The following is a 22,660-nucleotide window of genomic DNA, read 5'->3' as shown; positions in this document are numbered from 1 at the left end:
TTGTTGTTGTTGTTGTTGTTGTTGTTGTTGTTGTTGTTGTTGTTGTTGTTGAACAGCCATCGGATGCTCTGATTCTGGGGAAGATCAAAAATGTGGACTGTGTGCTCCTTGCAAGGTGAGGTGATCTCTGATTTTGGATTTATAAAATGTCTTCTCTGTTGGCGCCCTCTAGTGGAAAGATCTCACAGTTTTATGACGAGTTCGTGTCATATCTAGACATGGGAGACAGCACACCATAATGCCAACAAACGTGAACTACCGGGCCAACGTGTGGGCCCTCAGAGAAGAAGGCTGTACTCATCTGCTGGCCACCACGGCCTGCGGCTCACTGCGAGAGGAGATCCAGCCTGGGGATATCGTCGTCATCGACCAGTTCATTGACCGGTGAGTGCAGCGGAGACACCGACATTCTGACGGCGAACGTGTTTCGTGTGAGCATTTCTGTCTTTATTTTAAATGCCGTTAGCTAAGAGTTGAAGAAAACTTGTTTTTTCCTCGACTTGTCACATTCCTCGATGTGTTTGAACTTGGTGATGTCACTGTAACATAAAATACACAACCCAGCAGACAGGCTGCATATGACTGTTAGCTCTGTCTTAAATTCAGCTTTCGTTAAACGAGGAAGTAAAGAATAAATTCATGTGGATACTGCTGGTCTCTAGCTGTTTTATGAAAGAGACATCTTGATGTTTTGTCTCACTTTGTTTTCCAATCATCTGACTCGGACTCTGGCTTTCTCCCGGCCTGCAGGCCACATTCGGACCAGTAGCTGTCCCCATTTTCCACTGACCGCGTGACGTTAAAGGAATATCAGAAATCAAATAATTTCAGGAATAAATCAGAGACTCTGAGGCAGAGACTTCAGTCTGCAGGTCAGCGTTGTGTCGGAGCTGCACAGAGTGGAGTTCATCCGAGTCTTCCTGTCCTGAAGCACATGGACTGATGCAGAATGTAGGTTTTCATTAAAACGCAGACTTTAGATGTTTTTTATTCACTGAAGTCGGGGACAGCCCAAACCTCAACAAGACCATCTTACAAGTTTTTCAGTGAAGAGGCAGTGAAGTCCAGCTTCCACAGAGGTTAATGAAGTGGAGAACTTCACACACGCATGCGCAGGTTTCTAAGTGTACTAAGAGAGCCTCGGTCACTGAGCCTGTACAGCAGGTGCACAACGTGACTTCAGAGCACCTGGTCAGAGCCAACACAGACTGCAGGACTTCCTCTGGGGTCAGTGCTGCTGGAATGATACTTTCATCACGTCAATCAACGCTGGGGTTTCACATCAAGAACATGCACATTACGCTCAAATCAGTGAATGAAACCTACATTTATAGCTCCAACAAAGTTCAGTCGGCTCATCTGGACGGTTTCTTTTTTTGTTGAGACGTTTCATCCTTCATCCAAAGGACTTCATCAGTCTGTGAAACAACAACAATCTCAGTCCCACAGGCAGCACACCCACATAGTGGACCAACCAGTTTGATGGTGATAAGATGGTTTCTGGGGCCCGCCCTCTCCCCCGTCGACTCCTCTGAGGCAGCCATGCCAAAGTGGTTCAAAACATCAAAGCCCATGCTCAATAATCCAGGTAAAAAAAAATCCAGCAAAGTTCAGTCCGGCCATCTGGACGGTTTCTTTCTTTTTGTTGAGACGTTTCGTTCTTCATGCAAAGGACTTCATTAGTCGGAGGAGCCACAACAAACTCAGTCCCACAAGCAGCTTGCTCACATAGTGAGTTTTGGACTGATGAAGTCCTTTTGGATGAAGGATGAAACGTCTCAACAAAAAAAGAAACCGTCCAGATGACCTGACTGAACTTTGTTGGCTCTTTTACCTGGATTATTGAGCGTGAACTTTGATGTATTTATAGCTCATTATTAATTAATACCTGGCAGGACTGAGTTTTTCCTGTTGGTCCAACCCTCTGAGACAGGCCCAGTACAGGCCCAGTACAGGCCCAGTTCCTTTAGTGGCCCTTTCTCAGCATGGCTGTGAGCTTGTTTAACCGTCTCAGCTGAGGAAACAGAATCCACTGGGGACAGAACTTCTAATGAAGCAGGAAAAGCGACTTCCTAAATGAAAACGTGGCAGCAGTTTACAGAAGGATCTCTGAAGGGACGGAAACCTTTGAGATGTTGTGTCTCAGACTTGTGTGTAGGGAATGTGACAGTTTCTCATCTTCGCTCTAAGCAAAGTGACACCTGAGAGTCGCACACATCATCCAACAGAAAAAATAAATAAATAAAAAAAGTCAGAAAGTGACACCAATTTGTTTGTGACACTGAAGAAAAATGAAGGAAAAACTCCCTCATGAGGAAAACCCTTAGCAGAACCAGGCTCAGGACAAGCGATCATCTGCTTCGACCAGTATATCAACTAGAGAGGAGGTTCTAGTGTTTGTGTAATAAATGAAGCATGCGTTGATCAGCTGAGCACATGCAGCTTTAACATCCACGGAGTACAGCCACGCGCTGAGCTCTGGACGTAAGACACGTCATCGTGCCTGAGAGAAACCGAGCATGGATTCCTGATCGCACTGAACACGATCATCTCTTCTCCACTCCTGGTAACTCGTCTCCGCAGGTCACATTTCTGTGTGCTGCACCAGAATCGACTGTTTGTTGTGGGAAAGAGTGGTTTCTCAGCTGTTTGAGCCTCCAGGCAGATGCTGATCCTTCCGCTTTGAGTATCAGTGGTACCGAGGGTCCAGTTTCACGTCTACTGAGCTGTTTTACTAGGAACACCGGTAACCTCCGAGTTGCTCTGATGTCTGTGTGAAGCAGATGAACTGTGCTGTGACATATTTATCTGAAATGAGGATCTTGTTGGTTGGACTTGTTCTGACTTGTCAGATTGCAGCAGCGTCACTTCGTCTCTTCGTAGCTCTGTGTTTGGTTGTGTTCAAATGTCCTCTTGACTGCCATAGAAGCCATCAGACTTGATAGATGTTCACGTCCTTTAAACGACCTTTACTTTGATTTATAACAAGTTTTAGTTGTAGTGCAGCTCTTTGTTTTGTTGTAACTTTATTTCTGTGCAAGTTGTCTGAATTACTGTTTGGTTTGAAGTTTCAAAAGTATAACGTATAGAAATACTTGTAGTAGCACTGACTTATTTAAACAAATAAAATGCCCTTGTCCTGTTAGGATTAGGTGGAACTCTGTTTTACTTTGAAATTACACAAAGACCACTGCAGGTTTTGAATTGAAGGGAATTCTTTTTTGCAAATCAGTTTTTACATCCAGTAAATTTGAAACTTCCTTTTGTAACTTCATTATTGGATCGTGGCTGGCAGCTGCACACGTCAGGAATATCCTGAAGCATGCTCACGATGCATGCACGTCAGGAATACTTTAAATATTTCATGACTGCAGGGTGTGGGAACCGCTGTCTTCAGCAAGGATTCAGAATCGCTCCTGAAATGCAAGGCCAAGGAGAGGCGGGCATTGTTCGTCTGTCCCCGCGCTGCAGAACGTAAACAGTGGCTTCAGTTTTCTAGGCGATGAGTCAGATGAGGCAGGCCGTTCATGTTCTGCATGTCTGAGATGATTCTGCTCTGACGGTCATCAGAAGTGAAGCCTGAGAGTTTTCTCATCCACAGAAAAGTAGAAACTTTTAACTCTGTCAGAACTCGTTTCACGTTGAAGCACTTTGAAACATTTCAAATAACACATATGGAGGTAAATGCAGAATGCACAAATCTAAAGTATGGATTGTGTTTTCATGCAGTCTGCTTTGTTCTGGGTCCAAACGTTCAGCTCGCCTTCATTCAGAACCATGAAGCTGGAAGACTTCAGGGAACTCCTGGAGTCCTGGCTTCACTGCGATAAATTGTTTGTTTTCCTTTGACTGTCTGCGTTTGGATCAGGTTCTGGTTGTGCTGAGAACCACTGACTCAGCACATCTGCACACAGGAGTGCTGTGGAGGAGAAACCTGAGCTGTGGACGGGCTCCTGTTTGGTTTTATGATGCAGACTCTGTTGATAACCGTTGATTTGTTGCTGCTTGGGCGGTTCATTTGATTGTTTTCTTTGCGTTTGTCACATTTTCGCTCTTTTTAAACGAGTTGAATGAGCATCGTGAGCAGCAGCAGAATGTGTAATTTGCTCTGATTCTAACTTTCCGCCTCTCGTCCCTGAACAGGACCACCAAGAGAGCGGAGACGCTGTACGACGGTCAGCCCAGCAGCCCTCCAGGTGTTAGTCACATCCCCATGGCTGAGCCTTTCTGCAACAGGACTAGAGAGGTTGGTTCAACTAGTGCGTTCAACATTTATAGCATTTAACCCAAGCAGCAGACTGGTTTGATCAGCATACAGCACCAGCAGGTCCTGCCAACACAGCAGCTGGATTTGTAGACCACCCAAAAGAAAACGGAGCCGTCTGAACAAAAAACACGATGGAAGAGAAACGAACACTTTGACTGAACTTTAGGCTGTCCTCGTGGAGTGACATTAAAACACAACCCGAGTCACTTGTCTGCTCAGAAACATTTGTTTAATGCTTGAAGACTTTATAACTGGTCTGATTTTACACGCCCAGTTTGTAGGCAGCGTGCAGCGTTTTCCATCTTCCAGGAAATGAGAAGACTTTTATCAAGTGAACGTCTGTTTGAGCTGAAGGACGCGGACCACGTTTTTAGAATCGTGAAGTAACTCAGAGACGTGGAAACTTTACGTTTGGTTCCTGTTTGCCTCTTTCTTTGTTTGCAACTGGTTCTTCTCTAACGACAGATACATTTCAGAGATTTACAGGAAAAAACATGATTCATGTATGTAAATGAAATTGTGCCGCTCAAGGTGTCTGCATGTTGGAGTAGCTGTTACTTTCATTCTGAGTTATTGCTTTTGAAAACTTTTAATTCCTCTTTTTCTGGATGTAAATGGCGTTTTTCGGATGATCGTTCCCTCTGGTATCAGATGCTGTGCAGCTGGAAGGATTTTTACTGAAACATTTTACTTTTGGACATTTGTTATGAAGCGTAACCATGACAACCAGGTGATTTTTACAACTGGGAGCAGCTGATTAACATCTCAAAGCTCAAATATGATCTCAAATACAGCCCCAAATCCCAAATGAGTTGTAAAGGAGGTGCCGTGGATGCATCTCCGTTTACCTGGCAGAGGTGCTCGAGTACCTGATTGCTGAGATGCTTGGAGCTGGCAGGAAACATGGCTCATGACAACAAGAAGACCAAGATCATCCCTCGACACCTGCAGCTGGCTGTCTGCAATGATGAGGAGCTCAAAAAGCTGCTGAGAGGAGTGGCCATCGCTCAGGGAGGAGTTGTGCCCGACATTCAGGTGGTCCTGCTGCCCAGGAGGACCGAGAGGCCCGCTGGGTCTGGGTGGATGGATCACAATCTGCAGCCAGTTTCTTTAGATCCACTGCGGGAGATCCTGCCCACAGCCATCAGCATCTATAACAACCCTAATGAAACCAGGATGATGAGCTACAACACTTAATTTCTATTTGGGATTAATAAAGTATTTTGAATTGAATTATTTTTTTTTAATTAAACATTGAGCAGCCACCGTGCTGCCAGGGGACTGGTATTTCTTCAGTCAGGCAGCCTGTTGGAGCACAAATATCAAACACAAACTGTTTCCCTCCGTTTGTACAGCACCCATCAGTAACTCTGAGTTCTGAACAGGTTCTGATGGAGGTGGCCAGGAGTCTGGGGATCAGGTGCCACGTCCGAGGGACCATGCTGTCCATCGAGGGACCCCGGTTCTCCTCGCGTGCGGAGAGCCTGATGTTCCGCCAGTGGGGAGCTGACGTCATCAACATGACCACGGTGCCAGAGGTGGTCCTGGCCAAAGAGGCTGGACTGTGCTATGCCAGCATCGCCATGGCAACAGACTACGACTGTTGGAAGGAGCACGAAGAAGCAGTGAGTAATAATTCTGCAAGTGGATTTTTTTAGAGAAATCCTTTGGTACAGCTCCATCGTAACACAAGCAACTGGTTTTCTACGTGGTTCCTACCAAGTGAGGATCTCATGATCCAAATCCAGAAACAAAAGTTTTTTTACTCAAACCTGCAGCACGTAACCACTGAGCTACACCATCGGGCTGTTTGGTGCCTAACCCCAAAACAATGAGCTGTTAGGAGAAGCTTAACTAACTAACGGTCTAATGAGACACTTTTTAAATTATAAATTAGTCTTAAATCACTTTGTTCCATAAAGCAGTGGCTCTAAAAATTACTGCTGCGTGTCTAAACTAAAACGATGGTTAAAAATCTATTAAAACTCTTAAACGCTCCTAAATTAAATCAGTAATGCGTCCACACAAGAAAGTGTTGCCACAGAGTAATGTAGAGTCAGAGGAAGGTTTAAACGAATGAAGCGCAGGAAGCACGTGCACTCAGCCTTTAATAAAAAGCCTATAATCAATAAGATGTTTACATCAGAGGTTATGAACAGGTTTCAGGAAGTCGCAGGTTTGGCAGGAAGTCTAACGTGTGATGCTCAAAACCAAACCTTACTGATAACATGGTTTGCTGTTGTCTGCTGTGCTGAGCAACAAAGTGGTCATTTGACCGTTAGAGGACTGTGATGGCTGCGGCAGCAAAGCTGGATTAGATTTTCCAACACCTGAAGGCAACGATCACCGAGACTGCCCTCACGTGCACACGTTTACATGCCACGTTGCATTGTTGGACTGACAGAAGCTTTCTCCTCGTCGCTCCGTCGGCGGACGCAGGAGCTCTGGTTACTGCAGCTGATGTAGCTGTGTGTGGGTGAAGCTCGGCTGATTTGTCACTGATCCAGCTTCACTCAACTGCACTTCTGAGTTCCTGCAGCTGACCTCTTCCCCCTCCTGTTGCACACTGTTCACCACATCCTTCCGCCTGCACCCCCACCCCCCGCTCCCATTCACTCCCACCCAGCCTCAAATAACCTAGCCTCTCCCTGCCCCCCTCCCCTTCCTCCCAAACACCACACACCCCCAGACGTTTTTAGGCTTGTAGCCTAAGATCCGTCCAGAGGAGGTTGAGTCACCCTGAGTCATCAGCTTCACTGTCTTCGTGCCAACAGACGGCACAAAAACACAGCGTGTTCATCGGACACATAAAGCAGGAAGGTCACAAGATGGACACGGCACCATAGACCCGTCTGTTCACTTTAATATCATTTCTTCTTCCAGCTGCTCCCCGCCTCAGGGGGCACCACAGTGAACTAACTCACATTAAGGTTTGGTGATTGTTTTTACGCCGGATGTCCTTCCTGACACAACCGCAGACCACCGAGCTACCACAACCCTCTGTGTGGAGCAGAGAGCTGACGTCTGGGGTGCAGCTGGGGGTTAAGAGCCTTGCTTAAGGGCCCAGAGTGGGGCAAGTCAGGGTGGAGGCAGGTGTGGGTGCTTCACCTTTACCACCTAAATTTTGTTGTAATGGCCCAGGGCTTTGAACCAGCAACCTCCCGATCACAGACTCTAACCTCTGCACCACTACTCCCCCGTACACTTAAATATGTTTACGTGTTTTCTACATCCAAACGTACTTTTGCTCTTGGCTCTATGACTATAAGGACAGACTATGGACGAGCCTGTTTCTGTCCTGGGGGGCGGTGGGTGGTGGTGGTGGTGGTGGTGGGGGGGGGGGGCAGGCACATGTTTCAATCCTCTACCTGCGAGTCATTTTGAGTCAGGTGACGATAAGACTCGTGACAACAGAACAGTTTCTGTGAATGAGTCAACTTCACGGTTGCTTCCTCGTGTGTCGTCACCTGTGGACCGCTGCAACTTGCACATAATCTGTTTCAGAACCAGCAGCGGCGGCCATGACTCTTCTTCCTGTTCAGCTCTGCAGAAGATATGAGAATTTCAAAAACATTCAAAAGCCGGCTGCGCCACGTCTTCACTAAACCAAAGGAATACTTGAACCATATTTTCATTTGAATCCATGATGGTTGTGACAGATTCAGTTAAGTCTGGTCTCTGGTTCTTTTCAGGTCTGCGTGGACAACGTTCTGAAGACGATGAAGGAGAACGCCAACAAGGCCAGCAGCATCCTGCTCACTGCCATCCCACAGATCAGTCAGATGGACTGGACCCACACCATCAAGAGCCTGAAGGTAAGCCTGCAGACGTTTTAGCTCCAGAACATTTTAGAGATGGGACGTCCACGTGTCAATCAGAACGGCTCCTCAGAAAGATCTAACCTGTCGCTCCAGGACCACTGGACCCATTCTGCTTCTGAAAATATGAAATGTGATCATCCATAATGTTCTCAAACACCTGTTGGCAACACACACTACTGTGCTTTAAGAAAACAAAAGAGGAAACTTTAATGGTTTTTTTTGGGGGGGGGCTGTATTTGTCGTTTGCACCAAGTTTGAATTGAACTAAAATGAATAATTCTTTAATTAACACTTTATTAAAAATGCGACGGACACGTTTGCTTTCTGTCCTTACTAAATCAAACACACTTCCTTCAATAAATGTCGATAAAGGGAAATCAATAAAAATATGTTCTGTGTTTGTTTCAGTCCATGGCTCAGTCTTCAGTGATGCTCCCAAAACACTGAAGGACAAAACGACCAAACGCCCACATCCAGATCCAGCTCCGAGCACAGAACCGGACTCAGCACTGACTCACAGGAAGGCGCCGAGGGTTCTGTCCTGGTTCTGATGCACTCCCTTTCTCTTCAGCAGGTTTCATCATCCTGTCACGTTTTTAACGAGGAGTCCAGACGCTATGTTACCAACTGTTTGTTCCCGTGTGTTCTGCCCATATTTGGTCGTTTTACTCCAGCAGGAAGCAGAACTGCTCATTTATTCTAGATTACAGCCTTAAAGGAAACCGTTGAGAGCTTAATCTGTCGTCTTCAGCGTGTTTGCTGGACCGCAGGTTTTGAAGGATTGAAGTGATTGAAGCCACGTTGTTCTGGAAATGTTTCTCACTTTTTATATTTTATGATTAAAAAAACAACTTGAGCTCTGTTTGCTCCTCACTGTTACCCAGCCTGCGTTAGATCAGACCGGCTGCAACCGTCCAGTTAGACCCTGAGTCCTTCACAGCTGCATGGCTTGAGTTCACTCTGAACATGTCCATATAACGCCACATGAAGCATGGAGCTCCATTCTTTACCTTCTTGTTTCTTTGTGCTCGTGTCGGCACGACGCTGCCGTCATCACCGAGCTGCTGGTGAACATGCTCAGCTCACGCCTGCCTACAGACTGATTTAAGCTGCATAAATAAATTAAGTTTGATGAACCGTCTGATGCCGCGGTTGGTTTTACTCTGTTTTCAGTTATTAATTAATAATAGGTGAGTCCTGTAGAGCGGACCTCGTGCAGCTCAGCTTTTGAGGAGCTTGTGTTGTGAATGAAGTCCTGAAATCAAGTAAAAATAAACCCTCCAGGCTTGTTTCGATGCCTTCAGTGGAGATAAACGGGCCTAACGGGTCAATTCTTTTTGCACATTTAACATTATTGTGAGCCTTTATGTTTTTAACACTGTTCATCTCTTAAAACAGACAATGTGGATAAATGTAAAATGATCTGTTCCATCCATCCATTTTCTTTTACCTGCTTCTTCCTTTTTGGGTCACGGGGGTCACTGGGGCTCATGTCCAGAAATCACTGTGTGAGAGGTGGGGTACACCCTGGACAGGTCTCCAGTCTATTAGAGGGACACCTGAACAGGTCTCCAGTCTATTAGAGGGACACCTGAACAGGTCTCCAGTCCGTCACAGGGACACGGAGACAAATGAGACAAACAACCATTCACCCTCACACACCTATAGGGACAATTTAGTTACCAATTAACCGAACATACATGTTTTTGGGCTGTGGGAGAAAATCCACACATGTACGGAGAGAACATGCAAACTCCACCCAGAAAGGTCCTGGGCTGGGATTTGAACCAGCGTCCTTCTTGCTGAGAGGTGGCGGCAGTTCTACCAACTCCGCCACCATGCTGAAATAAATGTAGACTCTCACCAAAGATGCTTTTTTTATGTTTTAAATTTGATTTATTTCACGTTCAAATTCAGTTCAGTTTATTTCTATAGTGCCAAGTTACAACAGAAGTCATTTCAGAACACTGACCAGAAACATTCATATTTATAAAAAAAACAAGTTAATAATTTAAGTGACCAACTTAAGTCACAATAATATTTATCTATTTATTTATATTAATTATTTATTCAGCATTTTACTTCTGTATTTTCTTTGTTCAAAATTTTAAAGTGCACAAAATGTGATTTAAATATCGAATATTTAAGAAGAATTGAAAAATTAAGCTAATTTAAAACGTTAAGTTATTTTGGTTAAAAATGTGACAGGTTAAATAAAATATCCACTTTTACAATTATAAAAACTGAAACGTTCCTGCGTTTGTTTTAATCCACACAGCTGGAGTCTTGCAGGTTCGGGTTCGGTCAGTGTCATTCGGAACCAGCTCGGTTGAAGAAAAAAACAAAACTTTAGTCTCAAGTTTTGAGGGCCTCCAGGAAAGCAGCGACCCTCGAGTGTCCATTCTGCCGGGCCACGTCAGCCGGCAGACGGCCGGTTCGGTCCCGGGCCCGCGGCTCGGCCCGAGCCTCCACCAGGAGCCGAACCGTGTCCAAGAATCCCGCCCGGGCCGCGTCGTGCAGCGGGGTGGATCCGGTGCTGCAGTCCGCCAGGTTCGGGTCCGCTCCGTGCTGCAGGAGGAGGCGGGCGACCCGGGAGCTGCCCATCATCATCACCTGGACCGGACCATCAGGGTCAGCCCGGTTCGGACGGCACAGCAGGACAGATTAATAATTTTATTATTTGACATTTAAACAGTTTGATGACAGACAGGTTTAAAAATAATATTTTGTAAGAACAGCTCAGATTAATCAACACAGAGCAACACATTAACAGCTATGAAAAGAACAAAATGGAATCAGACTTTAAAAACACATTTAAGTTGAGTTTTTTCATCTCAGGACTCAAAATTTAACATTTACAACACTTTCCCTTCGAATAACTAATTTTACATCATAAAAAAATGTTCACACCAGAAATAACCAATTTTCAGCATAAAAAATAATTTTATACCATTAAATATATATATATATATATATACCATTAAAAAATAAAAGGAATTAAAAACTAATTAAACATTTCGCACCAGAAATAACTCATTTTACACCATAAAAACTAACTACACCATAAAAAAAAATTTTATACCATAAAAAATTAAAAGGAATTAAAAACTAATTTTACACCATAAAAAACATTTTGCACCAGAAATAACTAATTTTACACCAAAAACTAATTTTACACCATAAAAACTAATTTTACAACATAAAAAAACTAATTTTACACCATAAAAACTAATTTTACAACATAAAAAAACCTAATTTTACACCATAAAAACTAATTTTACACCATAAAAACTAATTTTACACCATAAAAAATAATTTTACACCATAAAAACTAATTTTACACCATAAAAACCAATTTTACACCATAAAAACTAATTTTACACCATAAAAAAAAACTAATTTTACACCATAAAAACTAATTTTACACCATAAAAACTAATTTTACACCATTAAAAAAAACTAATTTTATACCATTAAAAAAAACAAGGAATTAAAAATAAACTTTACACCATTAAAACTAATTTTACGTCATAAAAAATAATTTGCACCATAAAAAGTAATTTGACATAATTAAACAAACGGTTTTCCCACCATCTGATAATAATAATAAATCTTGTAAATGTGGCACATGACACGCGCGTGTGACGCAGAACTCGATCATGTCCATGTAAACATTGTAAACTTCCGGACTTCAGAGTCGCTTCTGTCTAACTGTCAGTCTGCTGTCACAGCTGATCCGGGATCAGCTGACAGGGTAAACATTCAACACCGACCTGCAGGGCCGTCCGTCCGAACCGGTTCTGCCCGTTCACCTCCGCTCCTCTCTTCAGGAGAACCTCCACTTCGGCCGAGTCTCCCCTCGCTGCGGAGGAGGACAGGCGGTCCTGGAGGGACAGGTGGTCCTGGAGGGACAGGTGGTCCTGGTGGGACATGAAGTCTCGGACCCGCCGCGGGCTGCTTCCAAACAAACGTCTGGGCTGATAAATGTAAAGTTAACGCAGCTTTCCTCTTTCTATTTAGTAAAAAAAAAAATCTCTTAATTTATTTGGAGTGGCGGTGCTGCTGGTTTCAGGTCGGTTCCGAGCCGTGAATCTGTTCTGGACCGGGTCAGAGCGCCTTGTCTGCCCTGCTGGTTGTGTCTGGGCTTGTTGCAGTAATGAATGGGTGACGTCATCGGCTGAGGCTAAAGCGGTGCGTGCGCATGCACAGAGGAGCGTTTTGTTCTCCGCTGCTGATGCCATGAAGGAGCTCAGCAGGATCTGCGCTGAGTGCACGAGACCTTTGGATCAACAGTTCAGTCTTCCACCCTCCTCCTGTTGTGCATTTACAGCTGACACATTGATCCGTGCGCGTGACACAAAGAAACTAATGAGAATAATAGGACAATGACCAGTATGGGATTTTTATGGGCCTATTTATTGGAGTCTGCTGGATGTAAAATGTTTACTAGTAAAGTTCATTTGTACATTGATATTTTTCACAATGCTTAGTACAGCCTTAAAACATGTTTTGTCTAATAGTCAAGTCAACTTTATTTATAAAGCACATTTATAACAGCAGCTGTTACCAAAGTGCTTAATAATAAAAAAACAATGGGGGTACTGTAATTTAATGGGGAAAAATAATGATAGTACCAAAAATTAATTAAAAGCATCTAAAGAAAAAAACATAATTTACAGAACAATAAATCAAATCACACTGTGTTAAAAACCAGAGAAAACCGATGAGTTTTGAGCAGAGATTTAAAAACAGGGAGTGAAGTGGTCTGTCTAATGTTGGGGGGCTGCTTGTTCCAAAGTTTGGGGCCCACGACTGAAAAAGTCCCATCTCCTCTGAGCTTCAACCTGGTTTTTGGAACAGCCAAAAGCAGCTGATCAGATGATCTCAGGGCCCGAGAAGGAACATATGGTTCCAGTAGCTCAGAGAGATGAGGGTGCAAGGTCATTTATGCACTTAAAGGTTAGCAGGATAATTTTAAAATCAATTCTGGTGCATGTACAGGGAGCCAGTGAAGGGAGGACAAAACTGGTGTAATAAGATCAAACCTACCTGTTAATAGCCGAGCTGCAGCATTTTGGACGAGCTGGAGATGTGAAATGGAGACCTGACTGACCCCAACATAGAGTGCGTTACAGTAGTCTAGTCCGGTAGTAATTAAGGCATGGACTAGATTTTCAAGGTCAAGCTAGCTATCTGCCTTAACTGGAAGAAGCTTTTCTGCAGAACAGAGTTAATTTGTTTATTAAACTTAAAGTCAGAGTCTAAAACCATCCCAACATTAACAGACTGCTTAAGACATGGCTGAAGGGAGTCCAGGTTTACAGGATCTGAGACAGCAGTAGAGCTAGGGCTAAACACAATGACTTCAGTCTTCTGATCATTAAACTTAAAAAAAATTGAAGCCATCCATGCCTTGATGTCATCAAGACATTGTAACAGAGGATGAATCGAGCAAGAGCTATTAGATTTTAAGGGCAGATAAATCTGACAATCATCAGCATATAGCAGTGAAAAGAAAGACCATGTTTCCTCGGGACAGACCCCAAAGGGAGCAGATAAAGTGAAAGCAGAAGGGGGTCCAAGAATCAAGCCCTGAGGGACCCCACAGGAAAGAGGCACTGAAGCACACAGTGGGGACACAGGCAGGAACCATCCATCCCTGGTTTTCACTGACTCTTCCTTTCAAGACCACTGAGAGCTGCTGTCTTACCTGGACAGGTCTCCAGTCCATCACTGGGACACCTGGACAGGTCTCCAGTCCATCAACCAGAGTATCTGGGAAAAAAACTAACTCAGCACAGAAAGACCAGGAGCCGAACCTCGAGCTTCTTACCGTAAGGCGACAGGGCTAACCTCTGTACCGCCGTGCAGCTTAGGGAGGAATTAAGTAACAGAAAATTAGCTGAAGACAAATAATCTCAAAGTAAAACTAATAAAGATGCAGCTAAATATCAGTACAATAGTTTCTAGGATCAATTTTAATCTATTTACCCTTTATTTATCCAGGTAGTCTCATTGAGCCACGAGAACTCATTTTCAAGAGACCTGTTTAGGGAGCAGATGGTGGTTAAGGGCCTTGCTCATGGGCCCAGGGTGGAGCGAATGAGGGCCCACCTTCTCTAATCTCTGCGCCACCACTCCCCCCAAGACATTCTTCTTGATCGTCTAAAGTGAGGTCGCTCTGACCGATGTCTACTGCAGGTAAGATACTGATGTCTGGCTTCAGAGACCAACTCAAGAACAAACTGAGCTGAAAACGAACCACACTGTTTACACAGCTTTGTAATAATCCTCATTTAGTGTCACACTGCAGCTGAAAGTAACTGAAGTCCAACTTGACCCATATCTGAGTTCTTAATGACACACTGAACGTCACAATCAGATCTTTAAGAAGTTACACTCACACCACTTTTACTGTACATGTGCGTGGTGAGTGTGTTCAGCTCCAGACATCAGATATAAACACCGGGCAGAAGCACGGCAGAGAATAATTTAATCAACTTCTGAAGTGGCACACACAAATGAGTAGCTTCATATTTACTCGTGCAAACACAGCGAGTGACGCCACGTCAGCTTCATGGTCCATCAACAGACCGATCACTCTGGAGTCTCATGGAGGTCAGATTATAAAAATAAACACAAAGACCTCAGAAAAAAACAACAACAACAACAAAAAACAGAATGGAGCTTTAAGACCTGCAGAGTGGTGAAACCCTGTTTCTGCACACTGAGCTACCTACCGCAGGTAAGATATTAACTGCTCATAACCTGAGTTCAGAGTTAATGATGGACTGGGACCTGAGCGTGCTCTTCCAGCTCCTCGGCACCAGAGTTTGTGTCCCTCCAATCACCCGGTCCGATCAGAGCTCGTCGCAGCAGAAGCTCACACCAGCAGAGCGCGGTGGAGCGAGTCCACAGCGTGACGTCTCATGTCTTCTGTGAGCAGACCTGTGTGGAATGTCTGCACGTCCCCTGCTCTGAGGAGAAGGGTGGAGGCCTGGAAGTCCCCTGAGATGAGTGTGTGTACGTGCACATCAAGACGTCAGCGTTTTTCCTCTAACGGCCGTTTTTTAAATGTAAAATAACCAACAGATTAGCTTTAGAAATAAATTAAAGATTGTTTTTGATAAGTCACCAAAACATCTCCGCCAGGGGCTTTTCTTTTTATGCTCTTCATGACATCACTGCTCTGGGAGCAATCATTTAGTCAGAAAGATGGAGAATCCCCACCCCCCGTTACTAAAATTAGTTGGCGATGAGAGGTCATTCCTCCTTTTTGCTGTTGTTATTTCAGTCTTATAATTATTCTTCAGTAAATAAAATGTTATAGCTGTTTATGTTTTTATCTTTAGTTTGTCAGTTTGACTATGTGTTGGACCGCAGTGACAATAAGTGTTGTCACTTTCTTGTGTTATCCATTTATAGTGGGTGTAGTGAGTCACGTGGGTACGTGTCACTTGTTGTATGACAAATATATGAAATATATATTTATGCATACTTTTCACGAGTTCTTCATTTTTCTGACTGTAAATGCCGTGCATTGAATTTAACAGAAATGTGAACGAGAGACGTTATTATCTTTGACCCATCAAATGAATGGAGTCATTTATTTTCAGAATCAAAGTTTAACACCAAACATTTACATTAATTTGGCAAAATATGAAAATAATAACAGACAGTTTCACAAATAATGAACTTCAAATCACTCGGCAGTGATTTGAGGACTTTGCTTCAGATATTTCTAAAATATCTGTACTAGTTTTGTGAGAGAGAGGTGAGTTTAAGAGGAAATTGAGATTTATCTTACAGAGGAATATGTGAGGGAATTTAATCTGTTTGACCAGAAATTGCACGCTCCGTCAGATCTCAGCTTTGCCCACGGTACACTTGGTCGAAGAAGAAGCCGTTACCTTGTTGACGATCGATCACCTCAGTAAGAATCCTTTTCAACTGATATCAGCGTCTCCGTTGAGAACTGCTAAAATCCTTAGAGAGTCGTGCGTGGGTCGTTCAAACAGAAATTATAATTCCAAACGTCTCTGGATCATCCTGAATTCTCGAATTCTCTTCAGAACTCCTTGAGCACTACATGAGAACTTTTCCATTCTCCATTCCAACTCTCTCCAGACTCTTTCTCCAAAACTCTCCATAACTCTAGTTCTCTTCTGAACTCCTTCAGAACTTTTTCATTCTCGGAATCTTTTCCATTCTCCGGAATCTACTGCACTCTTCACCATTCCAACTCTCTAACAGAACCGGGAAGTTGTCACATTTTAAATGAGTTTACTTCCGAGTTTACTTCAGAGCTTTCTGATTCGTGGATGGACCAGAAAGAGGAGTGGTTTTGACGTAAGGTGTTTATCAAAAGTCGAGGTCAGAGAATGAAATTGTTTTCAACTTACAGAAAAGATTATTGCAAAATACCAGACTTTTTGGAGTCTCACACTTGGTAATCTTTTCAAATAGTAAAACATGACATTTCTTCTTCAGTAAACATTTAGTTGACCGAAGCTTCAACTTTCACACACTTACGACTTGACTCATTTCAGACAGAAAATCAAGAAATGCATATTCAGGTGATTTCTTGTTTGAATGAGGAATAAAAATCATTACTTACTGTTTATGTAAAATAAAAATGAGTAGTTCTTTTCAACCTGTAAAGCATTGAGTGAACTAACACAATTTGATTATCAAAACATTTGTAAGACAGTAATGATTATAGAGGATTGTCTTTTCTGCTTGATTAATTCAAGAAAGAAAGTTCATCAGATGGCTCAGACTTATTCAAATCAATGAAAATAACAGTCTCTGTCCATCTGGTAGATTTGAGGTCATCAGGGTCAGATGGGGGTCAGATCATCAGGCCATCTAGTTCACTACATGGGTGCACGCTGCATGTATGTGTGGACATGATCTCCACTAAATAAACCAAAGCACATCAGTAGCATCTTCATAACGCATCACACTGAATGTGCATTTAGGAAAAACAATAGATTATGTCCAGGGTTTGCCTGCTCTGATTTAGTTTTCTTTTCATGTTCATGTTTTTTAATCGAAACAAGAGAAATACACCAACATTCCTGCAGGCACCAAACCTCTGAAAGGGAATTCTTGGCCAATAAAACCACCTCCTCCACTGACGGTTTGACCCCCCCCCCCCCCCTTTTATTGCTGTTTGAAATGTTGCCCTTTTCCTTCCTGAATAAACTGCTAATCAAGCTCACCACTTTGCATTTACACAATAAAACCTTTATTCTAATTACACACACTTTCATCGAATGGGCAATCCTAAAATGCTAGTGAAAGGACAAATTCAGGTAGATTTATTTAACAGTTTGCTCATAAGAAAGAATAATCTGGATATAGAAAAGCACATTTAAACAACAGATTTATTAAAATATTTAATAAGAATATATCCAGCAGAGTCATCAGGAAACAATGTTGGGCTAAATTCCTCCAAAGAGCCTTACATGTACTGATAGCCTTGCAGAGCAACGTGAGGTATTTCACCCCGCTGTGATACGTAGAGGCCATTCTTTCACACGGCACTCTCACATTGTTTTATATAATTGCAATTCTCTGACGCTTGTCAGAAAACAACAGCACATTTCAAAGCTGTGACTGGTCCTCTGTCTTCCAGCTGACTGATGTGAAACCTCAAGTAAACATTTCAGTTTTTGGTGTGGCTCGCTTTGACTCGAGGCGTGTCCTGAGCAAACTGATCCACTGTTTGTTGACTCGTCACTACATCACAGACACACAGCTGACTCAGGCTGAATATGACTTGGGTTGAATATGACTTGGTTTGAACCTGACTTGGGTTGAACCTAAATTGGGTTGAACATGACTTGGGTTGAACCTGACTTTGGTTGAATATGACTTGGGTTGAACCTGACTTGGGTTGAACCTAAATTGGGTTGAACATGACTTGGGTTGAACCTGATTTGGGTTGAATATGACTTGGGTTGAACCTGACTTGGGTTGAACCTAAATTGGGTTGAACATGACTTGGGTTGAACCTGACTTTGGTTGAATATGACTTGGGTTGAATATGACTTGGGTTGAATATGACTTGGTTTGAATCTGACTTGTGTTGAACCTGACTTTGGTTGAATATGACTTGGGTTGAATATGACTTGGGTTAAAACTGACTTGGGGTGAACATGATTTGGGTTGAACATGACTTTGGTTGAACCTAATTTGGGTTGAACATGACTTGGGTTGAACATGACTTGGGGTGAACATGACTTTGGTTGAATATGACTTGGGTTGAACCTGACTTGTGTTCAGCCTAAAGAAATAAATACCAAACATCAACCTTAACATTTCATTGAGTCATCCTGACTTGTCAGCAACATTTCTGTTGTCTTCAGGCTTATCCAAAGAATGAAAAATGTTTTTAGCTGACAGGTTAAAAAATGTGTTCTTCCTGCGTTTTCTCCTTCTTGTTGTCTTTAAGGGTTAATTTGAATGCTGTGACATGTTTGGATTTATTAGGGGCAGCTGGCTGAGTGGTTAGAGCAGTCGTCCTCCAATGCAAGAGTTGGAAGTTCAATTCCACTGGCAGTCACATGCCCAAGTGTCCCTGGGCAAGAAACTGAACTCCTCATTGTCTCTGATGTGTCCCATCGGTGTATGAATGTGATCTAAAGCTCTTAGTTTTTGTACAGATATGCTGTAGTAGTGTGTTGTATGAATGGGTAAATGAGGACACAGATTGTAGTGTAAAGCACTTTGAGTACCTCGATAAGATATAAAGGTGCTATATAATTACAGCCCATTTACCATTTATTTGACTTTTATTTTACCATGCAGGACATTAGGAACAGTTTCTTATTTACATATCAGCTCTAGTCCCTGCTGAACTCTAAGTTGTTGCTTTTGCCTTTAAGACAATTTATGCTTTTTGCTGAAACATTCAGTTAAGACTAAAGCGTATAATCTTAACGGCGTTACTTTTGTTTCTGCTTGTTGTGTGACTTGAATCATGAACAGAAAGAGAAACCCGTCCCTTCAAACACCACATGACAGTCTGACAAATGTTTCACTGACTCAGATCAATAAAGTCACAGTTCAGATTTATGTGACGACCTTTGTAATCTGGGAGAAAACGTTCTGTTTTAAACCAACAATTTTCAGTCAGGTCATCTGGACAGTTTCTTTTTTGTGCTGAAACATTTCACTTTCCATCCAGAAGGCTTCATCAGTCAAGGAAACACACAACACAAAACTGATTCTTCCCCCAAACAGACAAACAAACAAACCTTTTTTGGTTTTGAACCAGTTTGACATCACTGTCGACGAGGAAGAGGGCCGGAACAAGAGGAGGGGGCGTGCCAAAGACACCATCTTAGCACCAACATAACTGGTTTGTTCCACTTTGGAGTAAGCTGTTTTGGGGAAGAATCAGTTTTGTTTTTTGTGTTTCCTTGACTGATGAAGCCTTCCGGATGGAAGGTGAAACGTTTCAGAAAAAAAAAAAAGAAACTGTCCAGATGACCTGACTGAAAATTGTTGAATAGGTGGAAGAGAACTTGGAGAGGTGGAGGTATGTACTTGAAAGAAGAGGAATGAAAGTCAGCCGTAGTAAGACAGAGTGCACGTGTGTGAATGAGAGGGAGGCTGGTGGAACAGTGAGGCTATAAGGAGCAGAGGTCATAAAGGTGCAGGAATTCAAGTACTTGGAGTCAAAATGCTGGTGAAGATTCTCAGTCATCCAGGACAGGATAAATTCAAAAACGTTCAAGACAAAACAACTGGACTTTGTTTGTAACAGAAGACGTTTTGCCCCTCATCCGAGGAGCTTTCTCATTTCAAAGAGCAGAGTGTGTGGGGTTCAGGTTATAAAGCCGTTTGTGCATGTCATCGTGTATTGTGTATGTTTGTCAAGTCAGCGAGGACATCTACAAAACACCATATTAAACAGAAAAAGGAGAACAGACATAAAAACATTGTCATCCCTTATGTTGCTGGAGTATCAGAGAAATTCAGAAGGATCTTCAACAAACACAACATCCCAGTACATTTCAAACCCAGCAGGACTCTCAGGGGCCGTTTACACGGTGCATATTTTGAGTGCATCCGCAGCTTTCTCTCTGCGGTTCTTCTGATCATTTCAGACAGAGGCTGGTCCACCCTAATAACAAAACACCCGTACACAAACAGAGTGGTGTAGTGTATGTGGTCCAGTGCAGCGAGGACTGTCCAGACCTCTACATTGGAGAAACTAAACAGCCTCTTCACAGACGCATGGCTCAGCACAGGAGAGCCACCTCCTCAGGACAAGATTCAGCTGTTCACCTCCACCTCACAGATAAGGGACACTCTTTTGAGGACCAAAATGTGCACATTTTGGACCGAGAACACAGATGGTTTGAGAGGGGGGTGAAGGAAGCAATTTATGTAAAAAGAGAAAAGTCGTCTCTTAACAGAGGAGGATGCCTCAGATTTCAACTTTCAAAAACTTATAATGCAGCTTTAGGACTGATACCCAGCCAGTTTTCACACCTGATGGGAACAGAGGGGCCTCATCTGTGAAATAGATTAACAAAGACCTTAAGAAACCCCTAATGTTGAGGTGTGAGGTGTGATTTGTCAATCTACATATGTGTATCTTATCTCAGCTTTATAACCTGAACCCCTCACTCACTGCTCTTTGAAATGAGAAAGCTCCTCGGATGAGGAGCGAAACGTCTTCAGTTACAAATAAAGTCCAGTTCTTCTTGTATTGAACATTTTTGTTTTTGAATTTACTTGGGGTCCACTGTCCAGGAAAATTGGGAGTGTGGTAAAGTGGTGAAAAAGAGAGTCCAGGCAGGATGGAGGGGATGGAGAAAAGTTTCAGGAGTGATTTGTGACAGAGTGGCAACAAAGGTCAAAGGAAAAGTTTACAAGACAGTGGTGAGACCAGCTATGTTGTATGCTCTGGAGACAGAGACATGGACAAAAAGACAGGAGAAAGAACTGGAAGTGGCAGAAATGAAGATGTTGAGGTTCTCCTGAGGAGTGACAAGGATGGATAAGACTAGGAATGAGATCATCAGAGGTACAGCACAGGTTGAACAACTGGGAGATGAAGTTAGAGAACAGACAGAGATGGTTTGGACATGTCCAGAGGAGGGACAGTGGGTATACAGGATGTTATAAATGCGTCTGTCAGGAACATGACAAAGATATATAGATACAGTTAGAGAGGACATGGAGGTAGCTGGAGTGAGGACAGAGTGAGATGGAGGAGGAGGACTCTCTGTGGTGACCCTTGAAGAGGGAAAATCTGAAAGAAGAAAAATAAAATAATTTATTTTCTGTTAGTGATCATTATTTCAACAATTTCCTGCGGGATCATTAAAGTTCTATCTTATCTTATTTGTATTTTTTTGTTGATGCTCTTTATTTTACTTTCTGTTAATGATCATCATCCTACCATCTTCTAACTAAACGGAGTCAGGTTCAGGCAGAGATGTGTTTTTGGCCACTAGGAGGCACGAGTCACCCAATTTTCACCCTAAAGAGGACAAAGCTTTATTTCCCCACTTCTGCACAGATATAGTCACAATTCACCTTTAGGAACATATAACATAAAGAGACTGTGGTGGAAAACGATGGAATTATCACAGTGAATAAGTTCAGTACTTGTGTGAAACAAATTAAAGTTATAAAACTCCTCCTTTTCACACCAAAAACAACAAACAAACAAATAAATAAAAACAAGCTCCAACATGTATCCACTGTAAAACAAACATGAATAAGATGAGGTCTTTGCCCCCCCCCCCCCATTTAGTCTCACTGAATATTTACAGCACCTGCCTAATGAAAGTGGAATGATGTCTTCAACCCAACACTAGAAGTTGGAAGCAGCAGAGAGCTGGAGAGGCAGCAGGCCTGCAGGTTGAGATTATGAGATGGAAAACGTGGGGAGTCACCCCCCACATCAACCCCTGAGGGGAGTGGGGTGGGGGCAGTGATGTTGCACTCACTGGTCCATGTAATGGAACGATAGAGAGGTGTGCAGCAAGCTCACACAAGTGTGTGTGTGTGAAGCTGAATATCTTGAACAGAAAGATGATCAGGCAGTGGGGAACTGGTTTTCAGTCTGCAGCTCTGATCCACTTCCTTCTTTTATCTCTTGTGTTTTCACAAACAGTGATAAAACTTTTCAAAAACTTTTCATTCAAATGCAGAAACAAAACATGACACAATTAAATGCTACGTCCACAAAACCATGGTGACATTAAAACTTAATACATTCAACCATTCACAGAGTCTCATCAAAACAGAGGAAAACAAAAGAAACACACACACACAACATATTTTCTATAAATTCAACAGTTCATGTTGCATGTTCCTAACACATGAACGAATGAATGGATGGACAGATGAATAAGCCCCGCTGTTAACCACCTCACCCGACACTAAGACATGCTATTCATCACTTCACTGGAAAGTGAGACCTGCTGTTCATCATTCCACCTTAGAGTGAGACCTGCTGTTCATCACTTCACCTGAGAGTGAGAACTGCTGTTCATCACTTCACCTGAGAGTGAGACCTGCTGTTCACCACTTCACCTGAGAG

At 43.0% G+C, this 22,660-nt stretch overlaps 1 protein-coding gene across 1 annotated transcript in view; it reads left to right on the top strand.

Moving 5' to 3' along the window:
• LOC119430754 (methylthioadenosine phosphorylase) overlaps positions 1–8,873 on the top strand; it is a 14,155-nt gene extending 5,282 nt beyond the window's left edge. The window contains exons 3-8 of the mRNA XM_037698228.1: positions 57–115; positions 217–384; positions 4,144–4,246; positions 5,653–5,892; positions 7,960–8,082; positions 8,497–8,873. Coding sequence (XP_037554156.1) covers positions 57–115; positions 217–384; positions 4,144–4,246; positions 5,653–5,892; positions 7,960–8,082; positions 8,497–8,535 — 732 coding nt within the window. The 3' untranslated portion in view covers positions 8,536–8,873. The remainder of the gene's footprint in view (positions 1–56; positions 116–216; positions 385–4,143; positions 4,247–5,652; positions 5,893–7,959; positions 8,083–8,496) is intronic.
• Positions 8,874–22,660: the final 13,787 nt, after the last annotated feature.

This window comes from Nematolebias whitei, chromosome 3 (genome assembly GCF_014905685.2).
Source record: "Nematolebias whitei isolate Nwh7 chromosome 3, NemWhi1, whole genome shotgun sequence".
Lineage (NCBI taxonomy): Eukaryota > Metazoa > Chordata > Actinopteri > Cyprinodontiformes > Rivulidae > Nematolebias > Nematolebias whitei.
Note: the sequence above shows the minus strand (reverse complement) of the source record. Positions and strands in the feature narration are given on the sequence as shown.